Here is a 23,792-nt window from a genome sequence, read left to right as displayed (position 1 = left end):
TCATCAGGTCTATCTTCAGCCTTGACTTGTGATCTTTTTACTTTGGAGATGAGCTATGATTCCTGGGGGTCCCCAGGTCCCACCTAGAGACTGGCATCCCTACAACAACCCTGTGAGATAGGTTAGGCTGAGAGTGTGTGATGGCCAAAGGTCACCCAGTAAACTTGAAATATCCAGCCCTATGTATTTTAATACGTCTTATTCGGATCCAGCCCTGTATAATTTTATGTGCTTTATTTATCACAGGATCATAGGAAATATCTTGCTAAGTTTGCAGCATGTAGGCAACAATATAAGTATTAATTTAATTAAGAAAAGTGTACTGGATCAGACCCATAGAATTTAAGTCCAAGTGAGTGGTTTGGGGACCTAGTTTTAGGCTTGTAAATGTTTCTCTCACTGAACTGAAATGTGACTTTAGCCACTTTGTTAAAATGTGGCTTTTATTTAAGAGAAGGAAGCAGGGTTTAATTGAAGTTGAGCCTTGCCGAGGATGAGCACTGGAACATTTTTTCTTTCCGGTGCTAGGACTTGGCTTTGGAACTGGCTAAATGGTGTGAATAAGGCAGTGTTTTCTTTCATTGGAAACTAGTATAAATTGATATCAATATGGAATGATATTGACCACTTGTCATGATGTGGGTTTCATTTGGAGCAGATTTATCAGTAGAGGAATTGGTTCAAAGACATGGCCATTCAGGAACTTTCTTTCTCCCATCTCCTAATAATTTTTTATTTGACACATGTACACTTTGCCATGATATCATGTCTTACGTTGCTTTATACTACAATCACTTGGGTCCAGGATGCTTGGAGGATTATCTCCTCCCACTCTGTCCAGCCCACCTACTAAACTCTTCCTCACAAGCCCTGCTTTCTGTGTCCCCATCTTCAGAGGGAAGATGGCTGGTGATCAGAGACAGGGTGGCACCCCACCTATGGATTGCCCTTCCCCTTGTGTCTTGCCCAGTGCCTAGGGTGCCAGAACAAAACATTTATTTTTATCCAGGCTTTTAATTAAGGAGGTTAATTTTTTAATAACTTTTCTGTATTCTGGTTGTAGGCTTAGACTTCTTTTATGAAACTTGTTTTAAGCTATTCAGTGTTTTATACCATTGCTATATTCTGGCCGTTTTCTTCCTAATGATGGGTTTAATAGTTTATTAATAGTTAATTTTTATGGTGTTTTACTTTATAAGCCACCAGGAGCAGGTTCTCTGGAGAGGCAGCATAAAAATTTACTAAATAATAAATAAGTTACCAGGAAAGGGAGAAAAGGCAATGAAATGCCTATAAGTTGCCTGTGTCTAATAACATGCCTACCTCATCTGAAATAGTGGAACATATAGCAGAACTGGTTCTTCTGTAAGTGCAAATAAAATCTGAAGTACCTGCTTGTTAATGACTGTCTTTCAAGACAGAGACAGTATCTCTCTCTCTGTCTGATGTGCTAAGAAATGTAGAGCTTCAAAGGAAAAAGGTCTTCAGATCCTAAACCAATGGTAGACCTGGGCGTGCACAGCACATCCAAATCCTCTTCTTTGAACATGTGGCTGTCTCAGATCAATTTGAACTGCTATATGGGCATCTGAGTGGGAATCTTCTGCCCAGTCACAGTACTGTATTACAGAAGTAACTTGTGTGCTTCCTCATTTAATAGCAGACAACTTTGAGGCCATTTTGTCAGAGCAATGTTATCAAAATGCCTCAGTACTTTTGCTTCTCACTAGTGGAACCAATTAGACATACCACATGCCTAGCTCATCTGCTCCTTTGAAATAGTGGAACATAAGGGAACAACCTTTCTCCTTCAAAAGTCCCCTTTTGCATTTGTGAATGGGGTATTTAGAACATGGAGATTAGCTCCACCAGCTCCCTAGTGATTATCATTGGTTTCCTGTGCAGTTACTCTATTATCACAACATAATCAGGTCATCCTTTTGCACCCATTTAAATTCAGGCTACCCCTGTGAAAATGTTTTCAAGGAGACACTGAAAAACAGATTCCTAGGGTTGCCAGCCCCCAAGTCCAGGCAGGGGTTCTCTTAGTCCTTGGGGGCTACAATCCAGCCCCAGCCAGCTGGCCGCTGGGGGACGCCCCACCCCCAAGCCCTACCCCCAAGCTTCAGCCACCTGTGGCCACCCCTCTCCCTCCCTGCTAAAAAGATTTAAAGGGCTTCAGCTGATCATTGGGGAGCACATGGCCCGCCGACCAGCTGGAGGGCCCTTTAAATCTTTTAGCAGGGAGGGACGGTGTGGCCATGGCTTGGAGGTGGGGCCTGGGGGCATCCCCGGCCTGGGGGCATCCCCACCCACCCCTGGAACACTCCCCTGTCACCCCGCAGGATTGATAAAGGGATCTGGCAACCCTACAGACTCCTGCTAAGCCACACTAAGATATGGAATGTGGAAAGATTTTGTCTGTAAAAAAAACCCAGACAACAAGAACAAAACCCTTTTGATAATTAGTCACACAGTATTGTTCTGTTAGCTTTAAGCAGATGGAGAAACATGCAAAGATGGTTTCCTTAAGGGTCAACAACTGAAGACTATCACACTTTTCCATGGACCTTGATTTTATTGCTCAGTTGAAACTGGTGTAGAATAGCACTATTGGGTGATTTCCCAATAGTGCTCACTCCTTCCTTTTGCCCCATGGTACGTGTCAATTTCACACAAGCTGCTGCGTGCCCACATTTTGCCCTGCAGCTTTGTGCGATTTTCCCCGCATCTACTCAGTCCTCAAAAAACAGGATTGAGTAGACGCGAGGAAAATCACACGAAGCTGCAAGGCAAAATGCAGCCGCGCAGCCGCTTGTGTGAAATTGACAGTTGGCACTTTTCTGGTTCTGTCAAGGATGTTGAAATACTCTAGTACTCTTTAAACTGAGGTAAAATTCCTGGAACTGGTGCATGTGTCTTTATATATTTAAATCTTTCACATGGATGTCAGATTCAGACATCTAATGTCCTTTTTAATCATGTTACCACCAACTCTTGTCTTGAGTTACAGCCAGAGGTAGTCTGGGATCCAGTGGATCACTTCTGCTGACAGAGCAATTTCCACCCATGGACTATCATTTTCTCACCTGCCCTCTCCTGCTGTAGCCCAAAATGCCTCCTGAAACCATTCTGTCAGCAGAAATGCTTCAGTGGGGCCAAGGCATTCATTGCTGGAAAGTTTTATTGTAAGGTAATGCTTTCTTTTTCTTTTTCCTTTTATTGTCAGCTGTTCTTTATTATCTGAAGTTCACTGCAACAGGACAGAAATCCCTGTGAAATAAACACATCTGAAGATGAAGCTGCAGTCCTTAATCAGTTATTTTGTTGCAGTCTGTTCCCTCTTTTGCCTGGCAGGTAAGATGACCTCTAAGTTTAATCAACCATGGATGCTGAAATGATAGTTGCTGTTCTGGGGGGGTGGGGGGATACACCAGTTTAACTGTTATTGGAAATTTGTTTTAAGTTTCATTTTTAATAATTGTTTTCATTTTTAAATTTTTTTTACAGAAACATTGAATCAACATTAAAATGTGCAAAGAAGAAATTATTTTACACTTTAATTTTTTTTACTTGTGTTTCTTGTCTCTCTGTCTAAGTACACAAAGCACAATGGGATGTTTTACAGTGTACAGGTTGGAATATTAGACGAGGAAACTGGTTTAGATCCTTATGTTGCCATGTAGCTCATTGAGTGATTGTGAACATCACACTATTTCTCTGCCTACGCGATCTCATGGGGTTGTTGGGGAGGGTAAAACAGGAAGGCCTCATCTTGGAAAAACTATGGGATAACTATTTAACAGATAAGTGCCTAAACTAATTACATTCATTGTTAGCTATTTAAGCTTGGATTTTGACAAGTAAGACCCCTGGCATATTTAGGATTGAAGTTAAAGTATGTATGTTATCCATTAATATGTGGCTGAAAGATCATTTTAATCCACAAAGTTTGTTCCCCTTGATTCTCCAAGTTGATTTCCAATCCAGTTGGCTTAAGGCTGTTTATAGCCATATTAATATAGTTGGCTTTTCTCAGGTACTCTTAACTTGTGGACTTGAGCGAGCAAAAGGGCTGATTAAACAAAGAATCAAGAATATAGAGCAGCAATCTGATATCTCTAGTGCATCAAAACTTGGGGCATTACTAAATGTCAAAAGCACTATTGAGCCAACAACATATCCGGCCTCGGTGGAAGTGAATAGTTTTAGAAGGGCGTTTACTCTAGTTAGGTGTTTTGCTCTCCCTTCTGCAGTTATTGAGGGCAGGTATAATAAAATCCCCTATCCAGAAAGGTTATGCTCTTATTCCCTTGGGGAGGCTAAGTCTGTAGAACACATGTTCTTTAGCTGTCCACTCTACATGGAGGTACGTCTTGGAATTATTACTCCACTAGCCGCAAAGCCCATTGCAAAGTCAACGCAACAAGCTCTAGCATCAGCCTCCTCAGTGGCTGGCGTCTCCCTCCTGCTGGCGGCGGCCTCCCAGTGGCTGGGCCGCCAGGCACTCACATGCATGTGGCCACTCACTGGGTGCAGCGTGAGGAGGCCCCAATCAGCAGAGCATTCCCCATGACCTTCGCTGGCACCTCCCTGCCCACCTTCCCTCTGGGGAGGTATTGGCGCTGCCGCTGCAGCCACACTGGTCTCAGCTCAGTGGCTCCAGACAGAAAGCGCAGCGGACAGCGGGGACTGCATGTGGCTTACCGGCAGTGGAGAGTAGAGGGCAGCCGGGGGACATGGCTCCGGCTCCTCACCTCCCATCATTCCCAGAGGTGAACCCGGGAGCGGAGCAACCACCGAGTCAAATAAGTGGAGCCCCACGAGGAGCTTGCCCACGCTATACCCTGGAGGCAAATGGGGTGCGGGGAGTTGCGGGGCTGTGGACTAAATTTTTGTGAGCCTGCCAGGAGGCAGTCCCCAGGTCTGCCTCAAGCTCATCCGGCCGCTGCATCAGAGGTCCCGCCCTTCCTCTCTCCACCACCCCTACCCTGCCGGCCTCAGCATGTGGGCCACCGGCTGGCAAGTGTGTTTCCCAGCTCTATGAGCGAGCTGGAACACTCTGCGAGCCAGCGGGGCCCCAGGGCCCATGCAGGCAGAGGCTGGGTGGCAAAGTGGTAGGCCTCGGAGGTGTCCAGCCACTGGAGCATCCATCCCACCCAGCGGCTCTGTGGAGACTTAGGGCGAGATGCCGGCCAGCAGGTCTGTGGGCAGGATGGAGGTGATGGAGGGAGGCAATGCGGCCAGGGGATTGGCCCCCCTCCTGAGCGACAGATCAGGCACCCAAAGCCTGGGGAGGCATGTGGAAGAGTCTCACACGAAAACTCTTTTATATATAAGGAGAGATTACTTGATATGATCCCCAACCATGTAAATACAAATAAAGCAAGGATTCATTGGTTTTTATCTGATAATAATTCTAAGATTACATGTCAAGTTGCTAAATTCTGTGCATTAATTTTCAAATTATGGGAACTGAACCTTAAAAGCTCTTAAATTTGCAATTTTTTATTATTGTACTTTATGTTTGAATAAATTGTATGCTGATCTAAAGACCATAATAAACAACAACACCTACTACTACTACTACTACTACTAAGACCCCAGTTTGCTTAAACTTGATAGTCACAAAGTTTGCTGGTTCTGCTTCTTATACAGACAACAACAGGGGTATTAGTAGAATGAGTTTATAGCCACACAATTACTTATTTAAGAAGTAAAGCACATCCAGAGTGAAACGCAAATCTCTGACCCCATGCCTGGCTTTGATAAAATGTATTGTTTTGTAAAAAATTACGCTTATGAAAAAAGGGAAGTCGGATAATGGAAATGCATTGTAATCAAGGACAGTTTTGGGGTAAGAATCGCTGCTGCACACATGAAATTCTAAAATATTGCTCAAAGTAAATTTTGGGTCCAGCCCTACTTCAAAGGTTCAAGTGGGTAACAATATAAAAGCAGATATTTAATAAGAAAAATGGAAGGCAGTAGGAAAAGAAGACCTAACATGAAATGGATTGACTCAATAAAGGAAGCCACAGCCTTCAGTTTGTAAGACTTGAGCATTTTGGAGGTAATTAATTTATAGGATTGCAATGAAAGCAATTACATTTGTCAAATATCAAACCTCCTAACATTTAGGTGTCTTGACCTTTTGAGAGGACTATGCATTTTGAATTTTTTGTGCAGAGTGAGCTTAACTTAAAGGCTGTCAACAAAGCTGATTGCAAGAGGGCAAAAAATCTCATTTAAATGTTCTTTAACTTAAAGAACTTGGGCACAAGTCCAGTACAAAGACTAGAAATGTGTAAAACACACTAAGCATCAATGTTACTTTAACGCATTACATTATACATTAGACTATTCTCCAACTTCTGATATATTCCATTCCTATCCCTTTTCTTTGCAGAGCCACAGTTCCTTTTGACATGTTGGACTGTACTATTTTTAAACAATAATTTGAATTTTAGCAGCCAGCTGTGGTGCTAGTTCTTAATCAACCTCTTCCAATTAATCTTCGTAATAAAAATCTAACTATTTGGAAGCAGACATTTAGAATTTGTATTATGAATTATTTATTGTAAATGGTTTGGATTCAGATAAGCCTGGTTGTACAGCGCTCTTCTGGACTCATGACCTGTGAGCATATACTCATAACTTTTGCTTCCAGCATCAGCACTTGGCTTTGTGGGGTACCATTCGGGAAGTTTCTCTGAAATGTCTTCTTATGATGCTTTGATAGCTGCTGCTTAAACACAGCTTATCATTTTATTTGTGTTTATTTTGGAGGACTTTTTTAGAGGACAAATGCAAACTCTGAGATTGCTTTATCAATGAAAAGAACTGCTTGGGGGGAGAGAGGGGGAAAACTTTAACCCTATCCTCCCCCCACCATTTTCTCATTGGAAAAAGCCATATCTGAACTGCTTTTATCACAACTGAAAAAAAAGAAACAACCGATATTGTAAGTTTTCCTGAAGGTTGTATTTGTTAAAGAAAAAAAACTTTCACTGAAAATAAACATGGAAAAATAGGTAGATGTAGCTGAGCACTAAAAAGCTTTGCATTCCACCCCATTTTGTGATGGAAATGCAAAATTTGGGTTATGATTACAATTCAGGCAAGGGTTGCCAGCTCTGGGTTGCAAAACACCTGGAGATTTTGGAGGTGAGGCCTGTGGAGGGTGGGAGGGGATGCACCTCATCAGGGTATAATGCCACAGAGTCCACCCTCCAAAGGAGCCATTTTTTTCCTGGTCTTGGTTGGCTGGAGATCAATTTAAGTAGGAGATTTTCAAGTGCAACCTGGAGGTTGGCAACCCTAATTCAGGCCTTTAGATCTTATAGCCTCAACTAGCACCGCTGTTCATTCTTCAGGTCTTCCAGAGACCATCCACGTAAATTCCTGTTCCTCTAGTGGATCTAGCGGGACTAACCTTACGGTTGATTTGCCATAGAAGAAAAGATCTTTCAGGCGTTGAGGAAATTCTTACTGTTTTCTTCTCTTATTCTTGTCCCACAATTTCTGCACATATTTAAAGCAGACAGAGCAATGTTCTCCTTTTTGTTATGACAGTATGTGTTTTCATGTTGCTTAGAGTTTGCTCTTCTTTTATTGAACATAGGCCTAAGGTGCTGCAGTGCTGTGCGCCATTCTGGTGAGTGATGTGACAGTCACAGACTTCCCAGTTTGCTTCTGCACAGATTTATGCAGTGACATGCTCATGAGATAAATGACTGATGAGATTTTTATTAATTCTATGCTGGTAGGCAAAATTCCAGAATGCCAAAGGCCTAAAGGCAGAAACAGCCAGTTACTTTTTGGGTATCTGCAGCTATGGAATTTTGCAGAGGGGTTGACAATCACAGCCTTTATTCCCCCCCCCTGTTCTTCTTTAGAATGAAACGCCTGGAACAGTGGTGTCTCTGAAATGTTGTTATCCTCACTTGACACGCCATCACTTTCCCCTGATCCTATCTTGGTACAATAAAAGTTTTGTTATCTGACACTTGATTATCCAGAACGCACAATTAATTGATATCACTCAGAGGGCGGCTCCCCCCTCCCCCTCCTCCTCAGCCCTGTGTCTTCAGATGCATGCATGTCCTGCTTCTAGCAATTTAGAGCTACCGGCTCATTTCTGGGCTTCTGCCAGCTGGTGCTGCCAGCAGATACCATCCTTGAGGGCTTCCTTCCCCCTCAGCTTGCCTTGAGCTGTCAGGAGCCAGCTCCTGGGCAGCTATCCCGCTTGTCTGCCTGCTGTATAGGATGGTTCTGTGGCTCTGGGGGAGGTGAAGGGTCCTGCCAGGGGTGGGGGCTGCCACCATGTCATTCCCGAGTTTGGTTACTGCAGATTCCTAGGTAGAGCTTGGGGCAGAGCAGTAAGCTTGAGGATCTGGCACATTCAAAACCGGCAACCTCTATTCCCCATCAGTGCTGACTAACAAAGCTTTTGCTGTATTACTTTCCACTTCACAAAAGCCAAAAACTAAAGTTCTAAATGTTGTAGGCATGTAATACTCAGTCAAACCAAAGCACTTTACAAACTCCCTGGTTTCAACAAGAGAGATTAAAGCATGTAAACATCTTCCATTGAAAGAATGGGAATTTGAAGTGCTTAATTTTGGCTGGATGTTCAGGGTTCAGAATAAGTATGCAAACTGAACAAGGAAGGTGTGCAGATTTGCATATAATGTATTGATTTACAGAATTCTATGCTGTGTCCCTCATCTTCACATGTCTTCAGTGTTTTATTTTAATGTCAAACACATTGTTTATTTTTTAAAGCTACATGTTCATTTTGTGCACAGTTTGTATACAGCTTGCATAAACATATGACAATCTTTATAATATTTCTTATTGGTGAAATGTCTGGTACATAGTTTCTTTTTTGGTAAAAAAAGTGAAGGCTTCCATCCTCACATACATGGTGGTAATGAGCTGATATTCAGTGTCCAAACCCCAAAATTATGTGCATGGTGTTCTGTGATCCTAATTTTTGTGTGTCCTGAGAATATAAAACTTCAGACCTGAGTAGAAGGTAGACATTTTCTAGTGACAAATTTGTAATATAGTCTGAATTTGCCTCCATAAATATAGTGTTTGAAGGAGTGAACAAAGTTATCATCTTCTAAGTGGGTCTGAACCTGGATTGTTTCTCAAGTTGTGAAACACATATCCTGTACAAAACTGACTGCCAAATCGCAGAGTAAGCTTTTCCTGCATTTCTGCTAGTAGTTTTGGCCACTTGCATTTCATGCTCTCAGAGCAACAAAGGCTGGTCATGAAGAAGAATTCTGAGACAAAGTAATTTTCTTCCTTGCTTTCTCTTCCTTTCTCTCTCAAATGTGTTTGAAGTACATGGTGCATTCCCGGGACATAGAGGTCATATGCATGGTAAGTTTCTATCCTTTAAATATTTCATTGTGATAATTCCCATTCATTTAACTATTGCATTTTTTCAATAACATAGAGTTTCGGGCTAGAACATAATAGCTTGACAAAGGCTGCAGTCTCAAGGACCCTTTCTTGGGAATGAGACCCATTGAATAATGTGGAACTTACTTTTTAGTAGACGTACTTAGGATTGCTCCCTACGTAACCCTATGAGTTATACATCCCCAGAGGACTTCACTTAAATGGTGAGGATAGTGACACTGTAGGCCAGTGCTATTCAACCAAAGGAGCCACATTTACTTTCATCCCTGGCATGAAGCCTGCACCTTAAGGAGCCTCACCTGTTCCTCTGGTGCCTGTTTCAAGACGGGATAAACTACCAACCACAATCCCCAGCTGGCAAGGGCCCTCTCACTTTCCTGAAATATGAAGCAAGGCCACATTGGGAAACTGTGTTTATATACTGTTCTTAATATACCAAGAAGAGCCACATGTGGTTCCTGAGCCACTGAGTATCACTGCTATAGGAAAAAGAAAATTATTGTATAATCTTCTGGTGACATGGATTTTCTTGCTTGGTGAGTTGCTTGTGAGTTATACCATCATGACTATAAGAATTTGCCTGGATAAATCATGAACTCTCAGAAATACAGGATTTGGACTCAAGCCAAAACTGAGATGATGGAGATTATTTGTCTTTGTGTTATAGCATGGGTTTATACACAATGGATGAGCCCTTATTGCCACCATGCAGATTATACTGCAGTGTGACCCAAACCCTCTGTAAGACAACCTGCCAGTGTAGAATACCACTTTATGTTATTTCTTCTTTCAAAACAGTAAGGCAAGATCATGGGAACTCTGACTCCCACACTCACAGAAAAGGTTTGATTCACACTGCAGGCTTTCTGCATGGTGGAGAAGAAAAAGAAGAGACTGGATTTATACCCCAAGGAGTCTCAGAGCGGCTTACAAACTCCTTTCCCTTCCCCTCCCCACAACAGACACCCTATGAGGTAGGTGGGGCTGAGAGAGCTCTGACAGAAACTGCTCTTTTTCAAGAACACCTCTGACAGAACTATATCTTGCCCAAGGTCATCCAGCAGGTGCAAGTGGAGGAGTGGGGAATCAAACCCAGTTCTCCCAGATTAGAGTCCACACACTTAACCACTACACCAAACTGGCTCTCTGTTTTTAAAGCACGTGAATTTCTGCAGACACAGCTTGGGGAACCAGAAGAGGGCAATGGGGAGGAAGAAGAAAGCAAATCTGACAGCGAGTTGGGCTCGGGGTCTTCAGACGAGGACTCCCCTCTGAAAAGGGGGCGGCTGCCCCCAAAAGCTCATATAAACTGAGGATTAGAAAAGATAAGAATAAATAAGGGCTGGAGGACTTTGATTTGTGCCTGAAAAAAATGTTGAAATAACTTGGGGATGCTCTGGGAACTTCTTTAAACAGTTAAAGGGATGGTTAAATGATAATTAATCTAGCATAACCGACTAAGTTCATTGTATTATTAGTAGCTTTTTGAAAATAGCATGGTGATAAGCTGATGTATTGATCTCCTACCCTTGGGTTTTTAGTTAGTTGTGGGTCTTTTTTCTTTTTTCCCTAGAGGTAGTTCCCTTCCCTATATTTTCTGTAGTAGCTTTGTAGTCTGTAAAAAAATCAATAAAAACCTCCCCCCAGGGGGATGGGAAAAAAAAGTTTGTGGCATTTTTTACAACGTGTACCTTGTTGGCTCTAAAGATAAAGACTGACTGCATATGCAATTATATCCTGCCACTGAATGAACAGGAGACACAAAGACTAACACAGTTTTATTCCAGCATGAGGTCCTGTCAGAAGAGTTCATTTTTTCAGATGCAATGAGTGAATCTTCACTATGCAAACATTTTTACATATTTTATTACATTTTCAGACACCGCATTTGAAGAAGAACAATCTAGTTCTTGAAAGTTTATGCTGCAATAAAAACTGTGTTGGACTTCATGATGCCACAAATCTCTTGTTTATGTTTTTCTGCAACAGACTAACCCCTTTGGAATTACTTCCAGTGCCTCTGTATCTTGCGATAGCAACTTTGGGGAAAAATAACAAAACATGACTGTACTTGACAAGAGAAAAACATTACTTCGTCTGTTATTGTGACTGTAATCCTCAAGAATTTTGGAATACCCCTTTAAGTTTTTATGTATTCATTAATGGCAAATTATTTTTTTGCATCTTTCAAAAAAGTAAATACTAATCTAGAGTTCAATTTCTGATTAAAGGCTCCAAGCAGTTCTTGAAAGTATGGATGTAGGTTTGTATATTTCCATTCAAAAACTATAAAAATAACATTGGTATTTGGAGCTATATTTTGGTATCTAAATGGTATCTGGGATTTTGGGGAGCACCAAGAAATGGGTCCCCCAAACCCCCAAGAAATATTCAGAAGTATCTGGGAATATCAGGGGCCAGCATTTTTTGGATCACATGACTGTTTGTCTTCAACTGTACAGTGTATTTGTGTCAGCGTCTTCTTGCTGTGGCTTGGTATTGGTTCTGTCGGTCTTGCAATAGTGTCCCTTGCTTAAGTTGGTTCCTCTATTTTGACATTGGCTTGGATGTGCTGGTTTGACATTGACTTGAAATCTTTTGTTTGATATTTCTTGGGCTTGCTTGGAACCAAGTGTTCCTTGGTTAAGTCAGGTTGCCTGGATTTGACATTGGCTTGGATTCTGTAGTTTGACATTGTTAGTGTTAGGTTTGCCACACTGAGCCAAGATTCTGCTCGGATTCCCTAGTTCTGCATCAGTTCTGTTGGGCTTGTTGGTTCTGTTTGCTTTTGGAGGCTTTTTGCCAGTGGTTTCTTTGTTTGTTCTTGTTTATTTGGCTATTCTTTGCCCTGGAAAAAACATGCCCCCCATACGAAACAATGGAGGATAGCTGGAGTCACCTTGTTCAGGAGCCTATAGACTGAACACCTGTATCCAATCTACTTGAAACTTGGGAGTTTTTTAGTTGATAGGCAGCACCAGCTCCTCTGCAATTTGCGGTGTCATTCGCTTGAAAAACAGCCACTCCAGCCCTCCCCCCCTAGAAATATTACCGATAGGAAATAATGAACTCGAATAATATCAGAATCCCCCCCCCCCCATAAAACACACATCCAAATACCAAACCAGTATTTGGGACCTGAATAATCCAGAATATGGATAATTATGCCCACTCTGAAATCCAGATCTGAAAAATACCATTTTTTCCTGATACACACCCCTACTTGAAAGTTTTGCGGTATAATTCTAAGCAGTGTTACAGTTATGTTGAACTCAATGGGCTTAGACGAATGCAGTAGTTTTTGGGAGTATGGGGCTGTAGCTCAGTGGTAGAGTATCTGCTCGGCATGCAGAAGGTTCCAGATTCAAACCCCAGCATCTCCAGCTAAAAGCATTGGGTAGTAAGTGATGTGAAAGACCTCTACCAGAGACCTTAGAGAATCACTGCCAGTCTGAGTTGATAATATTGACCTTGATAGACAATGGCCCAATTCAGTGTAAGATAGTTGCATATGTCCATATATAACTCTCTTTGGGATTCTTCTGTTGAGGTGGGTATCTCTTCTAGGTCATGTAAAATCATACTGATTAATACCTTCTTATCCTTGGACTCATTCCATACTCTTTTATTATGATATGTTCCCATAATATTTTATTATGATGTAGAAATCTTGATTTTAATCAGCTCTGGATCCTGATGTTGGTTGCCATGCAAACTGGAAATAATGTGCATATTTTAGGTGGTGTTAACTAGCTAGCTATGTTACTGTCATGTTATATTTTTACTATTTTAAGCTATTCATTTGCAAGCACAGAGGGAGAAACAAAGGATGGATTTAAGAATTCAGTCCAACCCCCCCCCCCAAAAAAAGATTTTTGTTGTTTCCCTCAAGGGCCAAAATAAATTAACTACACTTTTTCAGTCTGTTCAAAGAATGTCATTCATAGGTCTGTTCTGGATAACATGAACCTAATTCTTGCTTGATAATAGCAGAGGTTAATGTTTGTTCAACAGAGAGGAAAAGTAGTCTGTATGATGGAAATGGGGATAATGGAAAGCTATTGTAGCTAATCTGTAAAGAAATGTAATAGGTACATAAAAATGGATAGAGAAGTTCCACTTGGAAGAAGTAAAAAAGAATCCAGTTGTACAATGGTGAATTTGTTGTACAGGAAGAATTACATGTGCCTAACTTCCATGAAAGGACTGTGGTGGCTCAAGTGGTTAAGATGCTGAACTGCAGACCGGAAGGTCGGTAGTTCAGCAGTTTGAGACCCGAGTGCCGCATGACGGAGTGAGCTCCTGTCTCTGGTCCCTGCTCCTGCCAACCTAGCAGTTTGAAAGCAAGAAATTGCAAGTAGATAAATAGGTACTGCTTTGGTGGGAAGGTAACAGCATTCCGTGTGCCTCGGTGTCTAGTCATGCCAGCTACATGACCACGGAAATGTCTTTGGACAGCGCTGGCTCTTCATCTTGGAAACAGAGATGAGAACCGCATCCCTCGGGTCGGATTTGACTGGCTTTCGAGCAAGGGAAACCTTTACCTTTACCTAACTTCCATGATTTCCCTAATGTTTTCTCTCATCCTACACCATGATACTTTAATGGTATATTTATCCTGTTGACTTAACATGCATCAATAGTTATTCCCTCCTCCTAGAAAAACCTGAAAAGTATAATTCTTTTAGGTGAGGGATCACTAAGCTACAGTTCCTAGGATCTCTTGGCAGAAGTCATTGCTGTCAACTTTGTATCATGCTTGTGATGATGATATGGCTACATGCGTGGGTATTATTTGCATGCTAACCCTGGAAATTATGAGAATTTCTCTCAGCATTCTTCATAGTCATGTGCCAAAACCAGGCCCATAGCCAGAATTTTTTTTAGGCAGGCGCATTCAAATTTCTTAGAGGGCACCCTACTCCCGTCCCAAGCTGCTCTGCAGTTTCTGCCACCCGGGCCTCTACCAAGCTGCCACCTCCTCGCAGTGACCCTTCGCACCACCATATCCAGCCCCTCATGCCAGGACAGCATAGCACAGCCCGCCAGCAACAAGTACTTTCTGGGGAAAATAGACTTCTGGGAGAAATAGAGAGGTACTGTCTGGCTCTATGTAGCCACCATAGCCAGCCCTTTGTGCCAGACATCTGTAGAAGAAGAAGAGGAGAAGAGATTGGATTTATACCCTGCCCTTCACTATCCAAAGGTGTCTCAGAGTGGCTTACAAACTCCTTTCTCTTCCCCTCCCCACAACAGGCACCCTGTGAGGTAGGTGGGTCAGAGAGCTCTGACAGTTACTGCCCTTTTTCAAGAACAGCTCTTATCAGAGCTATGTCTTGCCCAAGGTCATCTGGCCAGGTACAAGTGGAGGAGTGGGGAATCAAACCTGGTTCTCCCAGATTAGAGTCTGCGCACTTAACCACTACACCAAACTGGCTCTCTGTGCAGGAATACATGGCTCCTTCCCCACACTCTCCACCACTCAGGGGCTCTGGGCTGGATGGGAAGTTGTGGGGCCTTGCCAGTAAGTCAAGGGGCCTAGCCCCAAGATGCCCCACTGTAGCTATGGGCCTGGCCCAAACCCTGACCAGAGTGTCTACTGCTTAAGGATGGCATATATAATTCTCTTTAATTGATCGTTTCCCATTTTGTGCATTTTATTTGTGCCTTTAGCTCATGGGAATAGACAGCAGATGAAAACAGAAAGGCAGTAAAAATTGTTCATCACAACATATTAATTTGGTTGAAGTGACCTAATTTATACACGGTTTCATTTCAAGTGCAAGCAACTGATGTCCAAAGTGTGGTGAGATTCAGATCCTCTCTACGCAGTCCAGGGAGTATTGGGGGGGGGGGGTGTTCTTTGCATACCCTGATAGCTTTTTAAGAAAAACAAAAATCTCAGCAGCAGAGATGCACACTGAAAGATATGTGTGAGCAGAATGCAAGTCAACAAAGTTTGGTGATCTATTACAGAATGAGAACGAAATCTTTATTAGTGTTTGCTCTAAATTACACTGAGAGCTTCAGTGCTCAGTTCTTCTTCAGTCAAAGAGGCCAGAAGCACTATACCCTTTTCTCTGTATCTGTTTCCTTTCCTAAGGTACGGAAATGCCTTCATTAACTGCTTTTATGAGCATTGTCCTCATATGAACCAAGGTTTTTACAAGATGATCTCCCTCACTGAGTATACTGATGGGGGCAAGTAAAATCTAGGCATGCAGAAAAAGGGAGTCTCCAAGCATAGCAGCGAGTATGCTGCATTCTGCTGAACTCATGTTTCCGATCGTCAGAATAAACTTTGGGAACAGAAGAACTCGAACAGCAGTGTTTGCCTTCTGAACTTCAGTGTAAATATACTACATGAAAATAAATGCAGTCATCACATTCATAAAAACAGACTGGATTAACCTTCCATTTTTGCTTGCCTAGACATAGAATGCTTCTCCACAATGCTGGTGTTAGTGGATTGAAATGGATTTGCATCAGACAGATGGCAGAGTGATAAATATTGCATCTAAAGGAATTTATAATGATACTCTGCTGTAAATCAAACACATTTTTGTGAGTTTTAGTATTAAAGGCGTTCTCCAGCTTTCTTTAAATGAATGCCAAATGCTGCTTGTATTTTTCCTCTTTTCTCTTATGTCCAAGTTCTTTTTACATTCACTATACCAGAATTATAATAATGGCTATCTGAAAGTTTAAGTAAAAATTTTGTGTTATCAGTGCATGGCCTACAAGGTCAGGTCTTAGAGTATAGCTGATTTAATAGGGCCATAAATCAGAAGGCCCTGACCCAAGTTCTAATAAATCTCACCTTGTGATTGGAAGGGCCTTTGCACTGAAGACAACAAGGAGGTTCCTTATTTGATTAAAACCTTATAGCTGGAGGCCAGTTAAAGCTGCTCTTAAGAATACCTTTTTAAAAAAATCACATAGAACATGAACTTTCAGTATTTAGTTCTAGCTGCAATCAGCTGTTTTTGCATGTGAACGGAGAGTGGCATCTCTCTGAGTGCTGAAATCTTTTACATTGGAAAACAGAGAAAACCTATGCAGTTTTATATTGGAAATAATTAAAACTGTACCTCTGAGGGCAAGTGGCAGATGACTTTACACTTAGGAAAATGGCACCAAAAAATTAGACTAGAAAAATGGCACCAAAAACCTTCCCCATTATTTGGAATTTTCTGCAGCTTTTTCAATCAGTAAATCATGAATATTATACATGCTGTGTAATTTGGCTGAACCATCGGTTTCCAGTGACCAGGGACAGATTTTCTTCATTCTAGTGGACTCCTACACTAAATGGTTGGGAGTGGTTCCAGTAAGCTCCCCCTCATCCCAAGCAGCAATCCATGTCCTGCAGTGGGTCTTTCTGCACCCATGGCAAAACCGACACTGTTGTGACAGACAATGGGAAGGCCTTCACCTTGGGCGAGTTCCAGGAGTTCATGGGCTGCTACGCAATCAGGCACATCCACTCCGCTCCCTTCCACCTGGCAACCAATGGCCAAGTGGAAAGGATGGTGAGGACTATGAAGGAGTCTCTCCGAAGTATCATCCATGGGGACTGGGATCACCAGCTCGCGGCTTTCCTTTTCATCCACCGGATAACCCCATGCACAACGACCGGCTGCAGCCCCGCGGAACTCCACATGGGCAGACACCTAACCACCCGCCTCGACAAACTGCACCCAGACCACGCTCCAGAACACAGTCTGACCCCTGAAAGCCAAGCAGCACCCCACAGATTCTTCCCAGGTGACCCCATCTATGCTCGGAACTTCTCCAGAGGCCCGGCGTGGATCCCTGCCAAAGTTATCAGGGTAACTGGGCCCCTGTACTATGAGGTGTCAACCGAGGAGGGCCAGGTACTCCGGAGGCACATCGACCAGTTCTGCCACCCTCTCCTCCCAGCCGAACCAGGGTTACCCTCCGCATCCCCAGATGAGGGTGACGAGGAGCTGCCCAGCCCCCAGAAACTGGAGCCTGAGAGGAACACCCCAGTGGCCAGCGAGCAGCCTGCCACCAGCAAACAGCCAGCAAGACAAGCGGACGAACTGCCAGAGCCAGTGCCATCAGATAACCCCAACATTGCGCCTATGTCGCCACCGTCTGCCAGCCCCTCGACGGAACTGGAGGACTCCATTCCAGCAACCACAGCCCCACAGTCAGAGCCACGGCACTCGAACCATGAGCGACGCAGACCTCCCTGCCTAAGGGACTTTGCGTGTTAAGGCGGCTCTGAACTATGGGGGAGGGGTGTTATGTACTGAGCCTGAACAGGACTCGATGACGGGCCTAGCTTGGGGTTACTAAACAATAGATAGCCAGGATCCTGGAAGGAACCTATAGAACAGAATTTGTTATGTAAACAGCCTATCACGGGAAGTGTGTGTGTGTTGGGTGTGGTGTTTTGCACGCATTTAAGCAGGGCTCCGCTCCTGCTGGAGTTGTCTTTAGTTTAATCTAACTCTCTACTAAACTATGAGCTGATCACTCCACACATCTGAACCCAGTATGTTTCACCCAACTATTCCCCAGGGGAGACCCAAAGCAAGGTATATCATTCTAAGGCAGAGTAGGGATTTGAACCTGGATCTCCCAGACTGCAGTGTGACACTCTAACCACTACAGCACAGAATCCTGGTTCTTTAGTCTAAAATTTTCAAGCTGAGATCCAGGAACCCTGGATGGTCATGGGACAGAGTTAGCAACCCCCTCTTTTGAAAGGAAGACCCTCATGGAGTTGTTGCTGCTGTTTGCCATCTTCCTAGTTTCTGGATCACCTGAAGCACTGAAGGGTCCCGCAAAGTCAAGGTAAAGCTGGGACCATGGTTTGTGTATGGATTCCCACTGATGCACCGGGGCCCTGGGGGGCTCCAGTCGGGTTTCTTGGCATGCCTGGCAGCGCCTTACACAGTCTTCGATTTCGCTGTCCATGCCAGGCCACCATACATAGCTGCAGGCCAGCACCTTCATGCACACGATCCTGGGTGCATTTTGTGTAGCGCTGCTAGTACTTGTTGGCACAGTGGGGCGGGCACCACCACCCAGCTTCCCCACAGCAGGAACCCCTTGTGAGTCAACAGCTCATGCCAGTGGAAGGAGAAAGCCATGAATTCTGGGCCCACCCAGCTGGTCTCTACCCAGTCCAAAATGCGGGATAGCACGTGGTCCCAGGCAGTGTGGTGGGACATGTCGGATACCTGATGAGGATGGTCAGGCAGGTCCTCAAGGAGCAGGTTCTGAAGCGCAGGAGCCAGGTCCGGGTTGCAGGAGGGCAGCGGAAGTTGGCTGAGGGCATCGGTGTGACCCATCGCCTTCCCGAGGTGATGGAGGAGTGAACACTGGTAGCCGGCCAGGAAAATAGACCAGCGCAGCACCCTGCGGCATCTGGCAATCAGGGGACAACAGATCCAGCAGGGGGTTGTGATCAGTCATAATCATGAAGGGCCGCCCATAGAGGTAGTTGTGGAATTTCTTGACTCCTGCTACTATCACCGGTGACTCCTTGTCGATCTGCGTGTAGTTGCACTTGGCCAAGAACAGGTGCAGTAGTAATAGGCCACAAGAACCTCCTGGCCATCAGCCAGCTGGTGTCCAAGGACAGCCCCAACCCCATATGGTGAAGCATCGCAGGCGAGGATGACGGGGAGCGTCTTGTCGAAGTGCGCAAGAACTGTGTTCAATGTGAGCAGATCTTTGACAGCCCTGAACGTGGCGGCTTGCTTCTGGCCCCAGACCCAGTTAGCCTTTTTATCTAGAAGGTGATGCAGGGCCTCGGGGATTGCAGCTTTGTGGGGCAGGAAGGAATGGTACAAGTTCAGCAGCCCCAAGAAGGCCCGGAGTTCCGACTTGGATGTGGGAGCTGGGGCATTGACTTTGTCTGGAGTTGGATGGATGCCATGCTCATCAATGGAGAAGCCCAGGAACTCAACTCGCAGGACCCACAGAATACACTTTTCCCTCTTCACCTTGAGGAGACAGCTTGGAAATGTTGTAAGACGGCACACGATCTCTCAGCAAAGGCCTCAGCAGTGGGTGCAGCTATTAAAACATCATAAAAGAATGGCTGGACCCCAGAAATTCCTTTAAGGAGAAAGTCCATTCAATTCTGAAAATTCCCAGGGCTACGCTGTCCCTAAATCGCAGCTGCTACACCCGGAACGCGCCCCTGTGCGTCACAGTCGTTTGGGCCTCTGCGGTGGCATCATCTATGGGAAGTTGCTGGTACGCCTGGCACAAGTCCATCTTACCGAACATCTTCACTCCCGCCAAAGAAGCCATTGGGCTTAACGGGGGTCACGATGGGGGTCTCCCGGAGAGCATGCAGCACGGGCTCCAGAACCCCTTGGGTCACCAGGCAATCCAGCTCCCCGTCTATCTTGAGCTTAAGTGTGAACGGGACGTGCCTGGCCTTCATACGAATTGGCCAAACTGCCGGGTCAAGGTTTATCGAAATGGGCAGACCAGTGTAACGACCAAGAGTTCCATCGAAGATGACAGGGAACTCTTCGCACATGGTATGAAAATCAGTAGACCGCATGTGATGCACCCCATCACTCCAAATCCCAAGGGTGCAAACCACGACAGTTCCAGTAAGCTGGTGAGCCACCCTTCCACCACCAACAAGTTCAAAATTCCTTGTACTGCACATGGAATTTGCCCCACCCTTTAATGGCCACCGGGTTCTTTTGAAAGTCTCTGAGGGTGAAGCCAGCGGGTCTCAGGCGGGGACCCCCCTGCGGACAGAGCCTCCTGAGAGTCTCTTAGTAGATGATGGAAATGGAGGATCCAGTGTCCAACTCCATCTCACAGGGCGTTTCCTCAATCAACACAGTCACTTTAATCTTATCAGGGGTGTTCCGGGGCAAATTCAGTACCTGGCGCTGGTTGACTGTGGTTGTGTGAAGCTCCGCTGATTTTTGGTGGGTGGCAGAGCATCTCCAGGTTCCTCTAGAAGGGCAGGCGCAAGTGATGTGGCCAATCTTGCTGCAGGTCCTGCAAGTCACGTCGCGGAAACAGCAGGAACAACTTTTGTGGTGCATGGAGCCGGTGCAATGGTTTTCGCGGTGTGTGTGTTAGCGGTCGATGGTCACAAGTCGCGGTGAGCTGGCTGACGAACCTAGTGTGTCTCTTCCTCGTCTAAGGCCTCAGAAACCGGGGAGGCCTGGTGCGCTGAGTGGGCCTGGTAGTCGTGCTGGGACTTCTCAAAACCAGTGGCCTCTCTTAGCACCTTCTCCAGGGTGAGCTCCTCGTGGCCGATGAGTTTGCGACGGAGTTTCTGTTCTTGGATGCCCATGACGAACTAGTTGAACAGGGATTCTTCGAGATCCGAGAATGCACAGTTGAGGGGCAGCTGGCAAAGCTCAGCCACGAAGTCAGTGGTCTCTTCACTAGACTTTTGCTGGCGCGTGAAGAAATCCACGCAGTGTACCATCTTAGTGGGCTGTGGCATGAAATGGTCGGTGAGCACCTTGATGAGGTTGTCGTATGCAGGCACTGAGCAAGGGGGCCTTCTTTTTACCCACGTCATCAATGTCCTGGAACATGAGGAAGTACTTCAGCCGCTCAACCCATGTTTCCCAAAGTTCAGGGTGAGTGGAGTCGAATTCCGGCAGATGTCCTGGAGCGGCAGCCATGGTCCATGGACCGATGCAGGGTGCGGGGCACTGGAGCTCCTTGCATGTTGTGGTACTGGCTGGATCAGGCTCGCTCATCGGGATCCCATCCTTGTTGCCAGTGAAACATACTGGGTTCAGACGTGTGGAATGATCAGCTCATAGTTTATTAGAGAGTTAGATTAAACTAAAGACAACTCTAGCAGGAGCAGAGCCCTGCTTAAATGCATGCAAAACACCACACCCAACACACACACAGTCCCCTTGATAGGCTATTTACATAAGAACTTCTGTTCTATAGGTTCCTTCCAGGATCCTGGCTATCTATTGTTTAGTAACTCCATTCAGGCTCAGTACATAACAGTGGGATATAAATAAAGTAAATGAAATAAGAATAAGAAGCACAATGCATGCTTCCAAAGATACTTGGAAGCACAACAATTGCAGGTGAAGAACTCTGTATTCTCCTTAACATATGGTGCCATTTTTAAGGCTGACTATCTGTCCTCCATGGAGGCAGAGACCTGACTGGAAAAGATTGTGGAGCTGTGCTTTCTACTGTAACAACTGCTTTTTGAGTCTGTAAGCCCAGTGCACAGTATTTGGCTGAATCAGACCAGGTTACTGCTCTGTGCACCTGTACAAATACTCCAAATCGCACTTTTGCCATTAAGCTACTGAGGACTTATGTCATGGGCTTAGTGTACCAATGGGTGGGAGTAGTCACTCTGTCTCTTAGCACAATTAAAATTGTCTTTGCAATCTGTTTAGGTTTTGTTGTCATGGAAGTAGTCAGCTTCAGTCTGTCCTTTTTCCATTTTTGTACTTGAAGTTATAAATGATGTAATCAGAGCAGAAGAACAAATTAGAGGTCTCAAAATAAGAGGAGTAGAATTTAAACTCTTAGCTTTTGCTGCTGATCTAGCTTTCATTTTGGAAAAGCTGGTCTAGCTTTCATTTTGGAAAATCCTATAGACTCAATAAATATGGAGTTGTGGCTGGCTTAAAAATAAACAAAAATAAAACAAAAATCTGTGTAAAAAATATGACAAAGACTCAATTACTATTGTTGCAGGAAAAATCTGGATTGGAAATTCAAAAGAAAATTAAATATCTTGGAATAAACTTAATGAATAAATGTAGTTCTTTGGTTGAAAATAACTATATGGAATTATTGAAAACAATTAAACAAGACTTAGATAAATGGAAACATGGGTAGAATAGCAATTATTAAAATGAATATTCTACTAAGATTGATGTTTTTATTTCAGACTATCTCAGTTCTTGAAAACGAAAACTATTTTAAAGAAATTGACAAACTGTTGACCTACTTTATTTGACAAGGAAAGAGACCAGGAATAAAACTTTAAGCGTTACAGGATTCAAATGAGAGGGCTGGTTTTGCCCTTCCAGATTGTGCCCTTTATTATAAAGCAGCGGCCTTGGCCTGGATTAAAGACTGGATTATATTGGACAATCAAAGACTACTTAAATTAGAAGGGCATGATTTGTCATTAGGTTGGCATGCCTTTTTATGATATGGAAAAATAGATTCTCACAAATACTTTAAACAACATTGGTTGAGGGCTTCCTTGATAAAAGTTTGGGAGCCAATTAAAAAACAATTTTATTCCAAAACTTCGAAATTTGTGGCCCCCTTAGAAGCATTCACAAATCCGAAGACATATCAAGAAGAACCAGTGAAAAGATATCATGATCTATTGGACTCTAAACTCAATTTAAAATTACCCTCGGAATTTAACTGGTGGCAAAGAGTTCAGATTGAATCAAGATATACCAAAGACAAAGTGATAGGTTTTAATGAAAATTGGTTGGAAATTGATAAGTTATTATTGTCAGTTGAACAGAATGTTATAAAGAAAATTTGGGCAACAATATTAAATTAGATCAGTGGTCTCAAATATAGAAAAAATATTAAGTTTACAAAATCAATTGCATATAAAGAAAATATTTATGTTTTACAGATGGTATATAACTCCTGAAAAATTAGCTAAATTTGATACAAAATGTTCTGATAAATGTTGGAAATGTGAAAACAAAACGGGATCCTTTTATCATATGTGATGGTTATGTGAGAAAGCTAAGAAGTATTGGGCCTGAATCCACGAAATATTGCAGAATATATTGAATTATTATATACCCTTTACCCCAGAAATATTACTTTTGAATATTTTACCAGAAAATTGTAAAAGATACAATTCTTATCTTATACTGTATATAGCTACTTCTGCTAGAATTTTGTATGCAAAGCAAAGCAAAGAAGAATTTATCAATACAACACTAGAAGCAGCGGAAATGGACAAACTCACTTTATCCTGTCCAGTGCTGATCCAACGCTTTCTAGGTATGAGTCAATGCACGACCACTGAGGAGAGCTTAAATCATCTTTATTTAACTTCACACACATTCAGAACATCATTTACTCACTATCAAGATGATAGCTGGGTAGAGATGTTACATCTTTGTGATCTAGGTCAATTCTATGGGCGTGGTGAGAAAAGAGATGAGCTTCCCTCACTTGCGGTAAGTGAAGATGGACAAAGAAATGGAAAAGAACAATAAAACTCCTATCTTCGTGCCTCTGAGCTCAGGAAATTACTCTTAATAAGCCAGTTAGAGGGAAGCTTCTGGGCCCCCTAATTGGAACTATAATTCCCAGGTGCAACTACTCTTAAAGATACACCGTCCGGGCCCGGTGATTTA

At 43.6% G+C, this 23,792-nt stretch overlaps 1 protein-coding gene across 1 annotated transcript in view; it reads left to right on the top strand.

The window, feature by feature from the left end:
• Positions 1-3,249: 3,249 nt before the first annotated feature.
• CNTN1 (contactin 1) overlaps positions 3,250-23,792 on the top strand; it is a gene marked incomplete at its 3' end in the record, with an annotated part of 99,169 nt that continues 78,626 nt past the window's right edge. Inside the window, exons 1-3 of the mRNA XM_015428306.1 lie at positions 3,250-3,357; positions 7,625-7,657; positions 9,358-9,396. Of these exons, the coding sequence (XP_015283792.1) occupies positions 3,297-3,357; positions 7,625-7,657; positions 9,358-9,396 (133 nt within the window). The remainder of the gene's footprint in view (positions 3,358-7,624; positions 7,658-9,357; positions 9,397-23,792) is intronic.

Source organism: Gekko japonicus, unplaced genomic scaffold (genome assembly GCF_001447785.1).
Source record: "Gekko japonicus isolate JY-2015 unplaced genomic scaffold, Gekko_japonicus_V1.1 scaffold3228, whole genome shotgun sequence".
Taxonomy (NCBI): domain Eukaryota; kingdom Metazoa; phylum Chordata; class Lepidosauria; order Squamata; family Gekkonidae; genus Gekko; species Gekko japonicus.
The sequence above is the reverse complement of the archived record's forward strand: the minus strand, read 5'-3'. Positions and strand labels throughout refer to the sequence as shown.